General features: G+C 55.1%; 1 protein-coding gene across 1 annotated transcript; it reads left to right on the top strand.

Moving 5' to 3' along the window:
• Positions 1–4,617: 4,617 nt before the first annotated feature.
• On the top strand, positions 4,618–12,450 carry elg9 (acetylglucosaminyltransferase; the record flags this gene model as incomplete). Its single annotated transcript, XM_002957662.1, has 14 exons — positions 4,618–4,926; positions 5,025–5,081; positions 5,357–5,604; positions 7,283–7,336; positions 7,836–7,993; positions 8,296–8,352; positions 8,975–9,072; positions 9,351–9,488; positions 9,710–9,867; positions 10,064–10,141; positions 10,520–10,621; positions 11,350–11,465; positions 11,652–11,745; positions 12,169–12,450. The coding sequence occupies exons 1-14, from the start codon at positions 4,764–4,766 to the stop codon at positions 12,448–12,450; spliced, it is 1,803 nt and encodes a 600-aa protein (XP_002957708.1). The 5' UTR covers positions 4,618–4,763.
• Between the last annotated feature and the right edge of the window lie 1,386 nt (positions 12,451–13,836).

The following is a 13,836-nucleotide window of genomic DNA, read 5'->3' as shown; positions in this document are numbered from 1 at the left end:
CCGCCGTGTATTCCCTTTCCCCTACCCTACCCTGCCCTTCCCCGCCCCCCGGCACCCCATCCCGTCCCGCCCGCCGTACGCACGACGTACATTCAGCTTTTATACGACACATTCAGCGCCTTTGGCGTCATCGTCAACACCCCCAAGATTATGCGTGATCCCGACACGGGCAATTCTCGAGGGTTTGGATTCGTCAGCTACGACTGCTTCGAGGCGTCAGATGCGGCGATTGAGGCCATGAGCGGGCAGTACTTGTGCAACCGGGCCATCACGGTGTCGTACGCGTTCAAGAAAGACACCAAAGGTGTGCGTCTGTCTGTATGTGCGTGCGTGCAAGAGAGAGAAAGAGAGAGAGAGAGAGAGAGAGAGAGAGAGAAAGAGAGAGAGACTGCACGGTGGTCGGTGGTGGGGAAAGGAGGGGGAGGGAAGGGGAGGGGGGAGGGGGGAGGGGGTAAGACGAACCACGAACGAGTGAAGTTGCTGCCAAGGAAAGAGCAGAACTGACCAGTAGGCGGTTTTGAAGGAGGCGACCTCGGGGGCCGGGAAGAGAAGGGGGGATGGGGGCGGGAGGCCGGGTGTGTTTTTTGTCACTGCTGATGATGTTCCAGCGCTATTGCTGCTTAGGAAACCCCCTCTCACCCGCCCCCCCAACCCACCCCCGCTGCTGCTGCTGCAGGCGAGCGCCACGGCACCCCCGCAGAGCGGCTGTTGGCTGTCCAGCAGCGGGAGAAGATGGCGGCGCAGAGTCGGCCCAACCAGCTGTTCGCGGAGGGGCCCAAACTCAAGGGGCAGCAGGTGGGGCAGCCGCCCGCGGGCCCGGCCCCCCCCTCGGGACCCTTCCCGTCAGGCGAGTCTTAATGTGGGGTGGGGTGGGGTGTGTGTTGAGAGGTGTGGGGGAGAGAAATGAGGGCTGTTGGGGGAGGTGAGGGGGGGCCATGGAGGCGTTGGGTTGGCTGGGTTCGGGTTTGGGTACTGTACTGATGCTGATGCTGATAGGCATGCTGATACTGATGCTGCAGGTCCACCGCAACCGCCGATGGGTCCCCCTGGAGCGCCGCCACCGCCGCCGGCCGGCTACCCGCCTGTGCCGTACGGAGGCATGCCGCCGCCGCAACCTCTACCCATGTGGGGTGAGTGAGTGAGGGGCGCCGTGTGCTCACACCACAAATTCCATCACAGCACAACACAACACAACGCTCTTACTCTTGGTGTAGACTGTTTGTGGATGTGGAGTGAGTGATGTGGGTATTGCCACGTCCAGCTCGATTCACCCCGCGGCACCAACCCGGCTCTTCATGGGTGCGGATCCCTCCATGGTGGTGAGGACCCCTCCATGGGGGGTTGCACAGCAGCATTCGCTCCCTCAACCGCTCATCTCACAACGCATCACTATAGAAAGAAGAGGACCTCCACCTCATCAAACCCACAAACAACATTCCCAAAACACCTTTCACCATCAACATCTCCAACATCGCCCTCTCGCATTGCAGGGTCGTATCCACCACCACAGATGCCGCCGCCGCCAGCGCCCTACCCGGTGAGTGCATGTCCCCCGCGGCGTTTGGGGAAGGTAGAGAGTTTTGCTTTCCGAGGGTTTTATTTAAGTTCTTGGTTTTTAGTTTTTTTAGTTTTGGGCGAGAGGGCCCCGGGGGTGAGAGCGCGGGCCAAGGAGGGGGAGGGTGTAGGAGAGGGAACGGAATTTTCACTGTGTACTGTTTCCTCCACGGGCCGCCGCGGCCGCCGCCGCCGTACCCCTTCACCGTTGCCTCCGTCCCGCTTCTCTCGCCACCATCATCATCAACATCATCATCATCATCATCATGTGAAGGCCTTGTATGCGGGTGCGGACTGCTCCCTTTCATTACCACCACCACCACCGTTGCCGCCACCTCCAGCACCTCGCAGTCCAGGTCTCTGCAGCGCCGTTGGGCCCTTGCCTCGGCCCCGCGGCCGCTGCGTGCTTGCATGCCCTCTCAATTAGTAATAAGGCTTCTAGTGTTTACTTACACCCCTCCTACATACAATCTAATAAAAGTAAGGTTAACACTGAGAAAAGTACTCCCGCAAAATAGATGAAAATCCTCTATAACCTCACTAATCATGGCTTTCTATCTACTTTTAAGTTATATTTTTGTAGATTCCACACACAGAGCTGTTACACAATTGCACGCCCTCCCTCTGCCATCACACTCCCACCCTGTCGACAGGGACCGTACGGTATGCCGCCGCCGCCAGGTCCGTACGGCATGCCACCCCCCCCGCCAATGTACGGCATGCAACCACCGCCGAACATGCCGCCGCCGCCAGGCTACGGGGCTCCACCACCGCCGCCACAGGGTTACGGCATGGCCCCGCCGCCGGGGATGCCGCCGCCGCCGCCGGGGTACGGCATGGGTCCACCCCCGGGGATGCCGCCGCCGCCGCCGCCGGGGCGATAGTTGCGGCTGCAGCAGCAGCATGACATGGCATGGTCATCAGTGTTTGGTGCTGACGTGGGCTCTCCTCCTCATTCTTCAACTTAAAGTTTGAGTTGAAGGTTTGATTTCAGACGACGATCACTTGGGGGGATCGGTAGGCCCATTAGCTGGTGCAGAGTCTGCATGGGTCGGGAAGCTAATGGCCTGGGGGCGGGAGAGGTAACGCAGACGATATCTTACTGAAACTTGGAATCAAAAGGGGGGCCCCGGGTGTTTGCCGGAATGTGGGTTGCAAGGAAGGAAGCGAAAGGCAGCACCTCACCTCACCTCACCTCACCGTATCTCGACCGCATCGCGTCTTACCACATCTCAGCTAAGACCTGGCAACAAACGTCAACAACCGAAGGGACGGGTGCGAAGAGGGCGTCTTTGAGCAGCTGTGCGGAATGACCTCCTGCAGCCCCCAATGAGGTCGAGGTCGCGATTATTCTGTTGACCGTTGGGATAGACCGCCGGTAAGAGGCGTCTGCGTATTCCTTTCTTTCTGACTGACCGACCCGGGCACTGACTGAAAGGTAGATAGATAGGCAGAGAAGACAGACAGACAAACTCTGGGTTGTTTTGGTTTTTTTGTGGGGGGTGGCGCATACCTCCTTACGTGTGGTTGTCAACCGGTTGGGGTGTTGTGGTGGAGTGATGGGGCGGCACGGGGCTCCTCCTGCAGTTGCGGTTCTCGGTCGCCGGTGGTTGGCCTGACGGGGTGTGTGAGTGTGGGTGGGGCGAGTGATGTACCTCTCTGTCTGTGTGTATATTTGTATGTTTGGACACTTGACAAGTTTTTCGCGTGTGTATGTGTATGTGTACGACCGCGTGCGTGTGTGTACGACAGGGTGTGTGTGCATGTGATTTGCTTCCGGCTCTGAAGCACGCCCCAGGAAGTTCCACTCCAAAACAGCAATGTCCTCCTTGCATCTCATGTTGTACTTGGTGCTATACTCGCTTTGCGCGTCGCGTTTATTAAATGTTTGTAATGATGGATCCAACTCTGGTTCGCTCCAAATTCGGCTTCATCGCCACGCATGGAGCTGTCATTCCCTGCGACCCGGTCTTACCGCCGGTTGGCCCTCTCGCCATCGGAGGCAGTTTTTCCCTTTCCCACCACCAATTCTAACCAACAGCAGCTCTCCCGCCGTGACCAGCACAGCAGGCGTATCTCCCATCTGGGGCCTTATCCGGCATGGGAAGAACGTGGCCCCCGTGTGCCCGCGCGTCCTCTCGTCTTGCCGGTTTTCTACCAACACGACGGTACCTTCTTCCGGGCCATGTGTTTCTTTTATCAGATTTCCGTGGTTTCAAATATTATGGCATTCCAGGCACCTAACTAATTGTGAAAATGTCTCAACTTGTTCTCCCTAGGGTTTCCAGTCGGCCTGACGCGCACTTCTACCCATTCTTCACTCTTCCCTCCTGGTCCGGGTCGCCAAGGCGAGAAAGCTCGTAAGTGCTTTTGTGCAAACCTCAATTCTCCCTCTCTTTCTCACCTTACACGGCATCGCCTTCTAGGAGGAAAAAACTGTCACATTATGGGCAACCGTAGACAGTCCCTTCTTAGTGAAATCCGCATGGCTCATGGGTATAGCACAGGGGAGAGTTCCAATACCTTGTAAAATAAAATACCTCGGACCCACGGACCGGGATTTCCGATGCTGGACTGCAACACACGGATTTCCGGGCTTACAGAGCCGTGGAATACGGTAAGGACGCAACGAAGCTGGGGAGCAGAGGTCGGCAAACAAGGCGGGTACTGCGGGTCCGTACCACAGTACCCGCAGCCGTAATTCGGCTCAAGGCCCCGGCTGCGGCTCCCTAATGACCAAAATTTGACCAAAAGACGTGATTTGCAGCCTCTATTGAGGCCGTAGGGCCGCGCGCTGAACTTGAACCTGTGTTTGACTTTGAATTTTTTTAGGTTTACTGACCGAAGTTATGCCCTCCCGCAGCCGTAGAAACAGATTTGCCGACCTCTGCTTTCAAGTTAGGGCAGGCAGATCATGGTTATGGACCTCTGACCAGTTGAATACTGAACAACGGGAACAAGTTGACCGTTTTCCGGTATCAGAACCGAAAAAGGAAAAGCATTCTCGGTAGATTCGTACATTTAACTTGCCGCGATGGTAAAATGTTTCGTTCTAGGATAAGGCAGGAATAGCCTGGAGAAGGCAAAGCTGTTTCAGGGTAACATCACCATGAAACTTCAGCTTCAAGCTGTCGAGTTTAGATATGATGCTAATTTGTTTTCTTTATTTTATTTATTACGCTGTTTAAAACTTTAAGGGGACTTTAAGGATGAAGGGTTTGGTTTGGGTGGCCTTGCTTTTGGCAATCTGTAGCGCGCTCGGCTTCCAAGAAGCAGTAGTAAAGTCTGTGAAGCAGTGCGCTCCTGGTTGCACCGATCGAGGAAACTGCAACGCTGAGACGGGGGACTGTGAATGTCCCTGGGGATACACAGGTGTGATATCAGAGCTCGGCGCTAATCACGTAGCTATATAAACAGAGCTGTGAGCATGGACATCAAATTCTGTTGCACCAATTGTCCTACGGCTGCAGGGCAGGCATGCGAGGTTGACCGCATGGCCGTTTGCAGACAGACGCCTGATGACCCAGGTCAGTGCGCGTCTAGTACTGATCAAATCGCGCATGGCAACATGACTGAGGGTTGACAGCCGTGTCCTGACCTGGCGACTGCATGGATTGCGTGATATGGCGGGTTAGCGGCCGCCGGGTCCAGTTCCTAGTCCCTCCTTGTCTCGCAGTGCCGATCTCACTGCATCTCTGTCCTCATATTTCTTCATCTAATTCCACGACGATGTTCTTTATCTTATCTTAAGTCTTCCCTTTTTCCCTCTCTCCCCCTGTTCCCCTCCCCCTTGCCGCCACAGGATCCTGCGGCACGCTGTGGCCCAAACACTGCGACTGCTACCAGACCTGTCAGCGCCTCTACTGCGGGGGTCGCCTCCTACGTGTACAGTATGAAAGTGTGGACAGCTGCACGCACGAGCTGGGGGAATACGTTTTTAATGCCAGGTGCTGGATGCTCCGAAACCCGGATTCCTCTATTCCGAGCAGCTCGCGGCTGCCCCTGAATGTGACTTCTGACACCATCTGGTACGAACACTACGCGCGGGAGGTGCGTATGTGTGTGTTTGTGTGTATATATGTGCGTAAAGAAAATGTTTGGGTGAGTACGAAGCCGGGGGGAGGAGGAAAGGAAAGGGCCGAGCGGTCGGGTGGGGGTTGGGGGGGAAAGAGGGGGAATTCCGGTGGGAGAGGTGGTTGGATAGGCGTTACACGTAATCCGCACGGCAGCTCCGCGGATCCGGATCCGGATCCGGCTCAAGTACGACGGTTCCATATTAAATATACGGTGGTTTTCACCTTAGGCTCGCACGCACCAGGTTCCGTCGCCTTAAAGACTCGATAAGTCTACATCAGACTATTACGTTGCACAAAACATGGTTTCAACGAAGTTGTCAACGGGGACAAAAGGGACAGCTAACCGTCTGGAGAAAGCTTTTTAGTCGGGCTGGATATTATAACACAGCTGGAGCTTCTCCGCTTTGGGTTCCCCACGGGTCGTGACCAAAGGGAAGCCAAGTTGAAGAAGCACCAAGGGAACCAAATTAATAAAATAAATTCTTATAGCGGTATTCTGGAAGTTTCTTTCATTTACCAACTAAAACGTCAAATTGTTGGAGAAAGACGTTGCTAGAGGCATCGATATATAAAAAACTATAATCAAACTTGCATTGCATTTATACACGAACCAAAAGAACTACAAAGTTTTGTCAATATAAAAGCTTATTTACCTCAACCGGAGGTCAGCTGTTAAGATCAACTAAATAAGAGCTATAGACTGGTTTCGGAGTCTGTCCGTGTCCGCGTCCGTCTCCTTGGGGGTTTTACCCTCGGGGAAGGGGACCAGGAAGGCCGCCGGTGGAGAGGGATTAATCACTACTTGTGCTAATCACTACTACCTTGCTCGGAGGAATTAGGTTTATCACGGATTGCTCTGCTGAGGTGTGGAGATGGGAGGTCTATTTTGATGGCCTGAGTGTTTCACATACTGGATTGGAGGGGATGGCTGATCTGTTTCTACGGATGTCGGGTGACTGGATGATGATGATGAGGGGTCTAGTTAGCAAGACCAAGAAATCGCCTTCGGTTGTAAGGCGGAATTACCTCTCAATGTATGTATGTAGTCCATGGCCCCTAACCAGGATTTGACGGACCACCCCCCACTCGTGCGGAACTTGTAACTTGCACAGCTAATTTGTTACTTGTACTACGACTCCTCGACTGCGTGCTGAGGATTCGATACGGCCCCCGGCGTGGGCGGCCTTAGGGCCGCATTTCCACCCTTACGGCCAGAATGCCTTGTGAAATGTTATTAGGGTAAGCCGTAAGGCGAAATGGTATGATTTATTATTTATTACTATGCATGTTTATTTTTATTTTTTATTTTTTGTACATAACAATATAATTACAATATATTAAATGTATTATATATTTATTATTATAATACTACTATACCACTATATTATTATTATATTTATTATAATACTTTTAATGAGTTACAATGCCGCCCCGCCCTTTAATCCACCCAACTGCCTCCAACCCAAAAAACGAAACGCGCTGTACCCCGAACACCCGTTACGCAGGGTGAGTCGTACGGCCCCCACCTGGAAGCTTCCCCCGAGTTGGTTGGACTTTCCAACTGGGAAGGTAACCACACCGTGCACCCCCTGGAGGAATGTCCAGACCGTTGTTCCAACGGTCGCGGTGTGTGTCTGAAATGGCACCACCAGGACCGGCCGCACTGCATGTGCAGGAAGGGTTTCAACGGGACGAGCTGCGAGTCGGTGAGTGGGGGGCCCCCCTGCACTTGGGTGAGTGAGTGGGTATGTATGTACGTATGTATGCACGTATATATGTATGTACATACGTACGTATATAGGTGGAATGTTATGTTTTTGCTGTGACTGTGGTTGTGGTGTGACTGGGTGAAGGCTGGGTGGGCCGCAAATTACACCACTGCGGGCGGTAACCAGCTTGTGGCTGCTGATTTCTAACTGAACACTTTCGGCTTCATCCCCCTCCCCCCGTCCCCTCTTCCTCTTCCGCCCTTTTTCCCAGCGGTTGCCCCTCTCCCTGCTCTCGCCCCCTCCCCCCGCCTTCTTTTACTTTTGGTGCAGCAGTCTTTCCCTGGCATCACCTTCACTCGCTCATGGTTCGTCTTCCCCCCTCCCCCCAGCTTACATACCTCCCTCTCCCCCTCCTCTCCCTCCCTCTCCCCCTCCTCTCCCTCCCTCTCCCCCTCCTCTCCCCCTCCCTCCCCCTCCTCTCCCCCTTTCCTTACAGGAGGACAGCAGCGAGGCCTGTTGGTTCAGCCCCACCTGCGGAGACCGGGGTCACTGCCGCAGCGGGTTCTGCCACTGCAGACAGGGATTCTTTGGAGTGGGTTGCCACCGGTCAACCGCCTACCAGCCAACCAACCCGGGGACGTTACCCGACTTGAGGTGGGGAGATGCGGGGAGGGGAGTAGTAGAGGGGAGCGTCGTACATGTTGCTGTGTCAATTGTCGTACATGCCCATGTCCGTAAAATGTGTTACGAACTGCGCCGCGGGTAATGTTTGTCATCATGGATGTCTGTTGAAAGCTGCATCACGGCGATGCAGTAGTCTCACCTGCAATGACGTTGTGGAAATTGCTGGACGTTTTTTGAGGGGTATGTGTGTGTGTGTGTGTGTGTGTTTATGTGTGTGCTCCCCACCCCTTCCACACACCCTCCCCAAATCCACACACCCCTCCGTTTTCAAGACCTCGCTCGAAACTCAAGATCTACATGTACGACCTGCCCTGGGAAGTCGCCTTCCCGTAAGTTGGTTGTGTGGATCGCACTCTGCCGTGGTGGCTACCGGGCTGTGGGGTCGGAGGGGGGGTTGGATATCTGAGCTCCCGGGGGGCGTTGTTGAGCCCCCATCGTCTTGGTGGGAGGCAAGGGCAGCGATTGGGGGCTTCCCAGGGCATGGGGATATCACCGATATCACCGGAGACACACCAAAAGCATCTTCCGCCCACTCTCACCCCCCTCACACACGCACATAGTCATACACACACACACGGAAAGCACACCTCGGGCTACCAAACACATCCACACACATCGGGGGGGGGGGAAGGGTGGGGATTGGGGACTTTGTTTCCGAAGCAAGGGGGTATCACCTGAGGCACATTCGCTCTCCTCCTTCCCGGGGAAGGATGGACCAGTGGTACCTTCCCCCGGTGTTTTGGAAAGTCCCGGTCGCCGGGTGCCGTACGGTCAAACTTACTTTGACCATGATCCATTGGGATGATCCAGGCCGCACGCGTGCGGCTTCCAAAGGAAATACACATGCAGGGTCCGGGCTTGGGGTGGATGGATACACATGCTGAGCGCTGAGCTTTCCAAAAGAGTTTGTCTTACAGCCCGTGGCTGCCGTACCGCTGTACTGCCGTACAGTTACGAGTACAACGATGGTCACTTTGGCCGAGACAAGATGTACGCAGCGTACGAGTATTTCATGACGTACTTTCTGCAAGATCATGCCGTACGGACAGGTACGTATGTACAGCGGCCGAATCGCCGGCATATGGGGACCTCTTGTTTGGAGGCTGTTGGTAGGGGGGTTGCATGTGTGTGTGTGTGTGTGTATTTCTTACCCACCTCCTCCCTCAGCCCCCATACGCACCCGCACACATGCACGCCTTTGACAAACATACAGATGCACATAAACACAAGTTTCACAAAGACAACCCCACCTCCCCAGGGCTCCAAAACTCCCGCCGCTGCGGCCCAACACCCCCCATCCCCCACCCGCCGGTGCTTCCGTACACAGAGAATCCGTACGAGGCCAACCTATTCTACATACCCATGCTGGCGTACTTTTACATAGCCAATGTACGGAATCCCGTACCCCAGGTGACCCTAGCTTTGGATTACGTACGAACGAAGTGGCCCTTTTACAACCGCACAGGTAGGTGGGTGGGGTGTACTAGGGTGGAGTGGCCCCCCTAGGGCTCCAGAATCACATGATTACCCCGGGGGGGGGAAAGAGGACGCCGCCAACTGATTATCCTACATATCATTTTGCATCACCTCATATGACTTTCTCCCCCCCACCACCACCACCAAAAAACAACTCCCTACCCCCCCTTTTGGAACCACCCACCCACCCACCCACCCAACCCGGGTTAGGCGGCCGGGATCACTTTTACTTCCTCACCGGCGACCGGGGCGCGTGCAGCACCCCCCGCTGGCTGCAGGACAGCTGCATCAAGCTGGTCCACTTCGGTCTGCAAGGGGAGGAGCTGCCGGGGACGGGGGTTCCCAACAGGGAGTACGGGTGCGTGCAGGTGAGAGGGGAGAGTGGGGAGCGGGGAAGAGTGGGGAGGGGGGGAAGGGGAGGTCGTAGGTTTTCCCTTCCATCAGCTCCTCTGTTTGGCCTCCTGCCGTGAACTCCCGCCTTCCTGCTGATCCTTCCGTACTTCATCTCCCCCCTCCTCCCCCCCTCCCCCTTCCTCCCCCCCTCCTCCCCCCCTCCCCCAACAGGTAAAGAGGGACCTGGTCATTCCTCCGATCAATCTGTTCACGGATCTAGTACCCTCGGAAACACAGGCCTACTACAAGGTAATGGGGGTGGGGGTGGGTGGGGGCGGATGGGCAGGGGAGTGGGGAATTAGGCGGGGGGAAGGGGCCCTATGGGGCCTTACATGGTAAGGGTGCGTGTGGACGAGCGTTTAGAGGTGTGCCGTGGGTTTACATATGTGGGGGGTTGGGGGGAATGGGGTTTGGGTGGGGTGTACGGCCCTTGCCATACGAAATCAATGTCAAAACCAATGCTGACGAATGACGACAACTTTAATGTTTGATGGGAGCATGTGCGGAACGGGGGGCGGGGTTTGGAGGGAGAGCGGGAAGGGTTAGTTATCCTCGTCCTTTTAATCTCTGTGATTCGATGTTATCCCCTAGCGGCCTTTCCCCTCCCCCTTGTTCCCCGTGTTGCAGTGGTTGGTGTCCAAGAAGGGGTACGACAGTAATCGGAAATTGCTCTTCTTCTTTGCGGGGGGTGTTGGGCAGGTTCCGGAGTACAGCGGTGGCGTAAGGCAGGTGTGCATGCGTATGTGTATCTGTACGTCTGTATGTCTGCATACAGGGTTGCGTGTGTGTGTGTGTGTGTGTATGTGGGGTGGGACGCGGGGCATTGCGGAATGTGGGATGTTGCGGACATTGGCACTGCGGGGCGGCGCGGTTCTGGAAAGGGGTGGAGTGGAGTGGAGTCGACGAAACACAGACACGGCGAAACACAGACACGGCGAAACACAGACACGGCGAAACACAGCCCCAACCCCCACTTAGGCAACCACCTAGGGAGGACTTCATGGGTGCCGCAGTCCCGTACTTAACCAAGTAACTAATTAACTACCTAGCTACCTAACTACAACGACCAGCGATAGGGAGGGGGCGCCACGTGGCAGCAACACAGCCGGCAGATGTGAGATATGCCCAACAACAACAACAGCATGGTCATGCACCTCGCCCCCCCGTCCCTAAATCTACCCCTTCACCCCCCTTCACCCCTCCTCCGGCCCCTCTCACCTCGACACACATACACACACAAACACACACACACACAAACACACACACACACACTCACACACACTCACACACACTCACACACACTCACACACTCACACACTCACACACACTCATACACACACATACACACACACACACTCACACACACACACACATACACACATACACACATACACACATACACTCACTCGCACACAAAAAATACACTCAACTCCCCCCCCTCCCTCGTTCCCCCGCAGGCAATCAAGGGACTGCTTTCCTCCCTCACACCCAAACCCGAGGACGTGGAGTTCTTTGAGGGTCGAGTGCACAACTACAAAGAATTGCTGCAGTCCTCCAAGTTCTGTATCGCACCGTAAGCTAGCTAAGCGCTTTCTGTTGAGTGTACAGTGCCTTGCGGCTCCTCCAGGTATCGGTTTTGCAATATGTGTGCTGCTACAATATGTAGTGTGATATTGTTTTTGTGATTTTTGCCCATATCGTGGTGGTGAGGATGGTGGTGGCCGATGACTTAAAACGCCGTGCTGACGTGGCTCTGCAGGTACGGCTTTGGTTGGGGGTTGCGGTTGATCCAGGCCATTGAGTACGGCTGCATACCGCTCATCATCCAGGACCACGTGTACCAACCGTTCGAGGTACGGCAATTCGGTTGGGGAGGGACATGGGAAGAGGAAGGAGGCCGTACCCATATACAAAGCCGTGGGGAAAATAGCCTGATGTACGTTGGTAGTTGGTAGTTGGTAGTTGAGGTGGTTTGGCTGCAATTTGAGTGGTGACTGCTTGAGGTGAATGGGGAGAGAAGGTAGAGGAGAACAGCATTGAGAACATTGAGAAGGTGGGAAGGAGAAGAAGTGACGATCATCAAGAGGGGGGCCCCGCTGTTGGCTGTCTTCCGGGAGTACGGCAACACCCCCCTTCCTTGCCCTTGGTCTTTATGAGCAGTTCCCGTTCCTTCACCTACCACCCTTGACTCCTCCTGTCCACCCTCCCACGCCCGCCACCAACGACCACCAACTACCACCAACTACCATCTCGCCTTTCGCCGCCATGGCGCTGAGCGACCCAAGGACTTCCTGCCGTACGAGGAGTTTTCCGTACGAATGGGTTTAGTTGACATACCGTACATGATCGAGCTACTGCGCAGCTACACGGAAGCCCAACTGGCGCAGCTGCGGCTGGGTATGGCCAAGTACTACCAAGCTTTTATCTGGAACCGGGAATACGGCGGGTTGGCGTATGAATGGACGTTGGCGGGATTGGAACGGCGCTTGGCGCATATGAATTCGGAATACTATCTCCACCATCACCACCATCGGCGGCGGCGGAGAGCTTTAGATTGAGCTTTAGATTTTCGAATTACGAATCTTTTCCGGATTGTAGAATAGAACTTGAGGTGCGAGTTGGTGGTCCAAGATTGGGCTTAGTTAAGATGGGGGAGGGGGGGGCCCATGACGGTGATTGTGACGGTGGCCATGGAGGTCCATGTGAGGACCCAAGCACACACGCGCTCAAGAGCGCGGGTCGTTGAGGGAGTGTAGTGGTATCCCCTTGACGACCTAGCTTACGAAGTTTCACTGTGTAAAATGACGGTTGACTAATGACGGTTCATCGAGTATGTGTAAGGCCCAAGGGGACAGAGAACAGCTGGTGCATGTGTTGGCGCCGTCACCTTAACTCGGTGGACTTGCGAGTGTGCGAGTGAAGGTGGTGTGGTGGAGGGGAAAAAGGGAGGGGAGGGGAGATGGGGAAAACGTCCATAGGGGCCCGAGTCTCTCTCAAAAACGCAGAAAGTGACAGCGCACGCTATGTGTACACACGATGGCCTCGCCGTAAGTGGATGAACGTCATCCACTCCTCGGCTTAGTATCATATGTCGCTACTTAGGACGGCTCCCTGATGGCTTTCGCAGGAAAGGCCGCACACATCGCGGCCGGGCACCATTTCTGCCCAGCACAGGAGCCCTAGCTCCCCTAGGAGCCGCTGTTCCGCCGGTTTCTCCTTCTTCCTTCCTGTGCCCTGTTTTCCGTCTGGAGGTCGGCAGCACTACGGCAGCTGTTTACGTCCAATAAAACGACGACGTTACTGCGTAAATGTGTGTACTGAGTGAATGTGTTTGTATGTATGTATGTATGTATGTATGTATGTATGTATGTATGTATGTATGTATGTATGTATGTATGTATGTATGTATGTATGTATGACGTTGATTACACTGTGGGCTGAAAAGCCGGGGGCCCAGGGCCGAAGCACAGCGCGGGGGGCGGGTGCATACGGCTGGTTAGTCTCATGCACTCCGCCCCCGGGTCAGGCCGCACGGGAAACGACGGCCGGCACGCAACAGCGCTTGTTTGGCGCTCCAACTAGACGGGATCTATGCCCGTTGGTCTCCTAACATAAACGAAGTCGCAACTGGGGGGCTCTTCCTGCCGACCGAACGAACCGAGCATCTCAGAGAGCTCGCTACCAGGACTTGGGCGACCGGGAGCCCGACGAGTCTTCCCGGGCTGGGGAGGTCACCAAGCTCAAAAATCCTCACGCAAAAAAGAGCGCAAAGAGCTCACACCACAAGACGCCAAACAGCCTCCTGAGACTACTACCCTCCTCCGCCTCTCCCTCCCTGGGCTAGTCCAGGGGAGATAGCCCCCGTCGAGGGGGTAACACCGCACAAGTCCGCGCCCTTCCACAGCACTGGGTCTAAATTGAAAAGTACTCAAACGGGAAGACCT

This window comes from Volvox carteri (genome assembly GCF_000143455.1).
Source record: "Volvox carteri f. nagariensis unplaced genomic scaffold VOLCAscaffold_77, whole genome shotgun sequence".
Lineage (NCBI taxonomy): Eukaryota > Viridiplantae > Chlorophyta > Chlorophyceae > Chlamydomonadales > Volvocaceae > Volvox > Volvox carteri.
The sequence above is the reverse complement of the archived record's forward strand: the minus strand, read 5'-3'. Positions and strand labels throughout refer to the sequence as shown.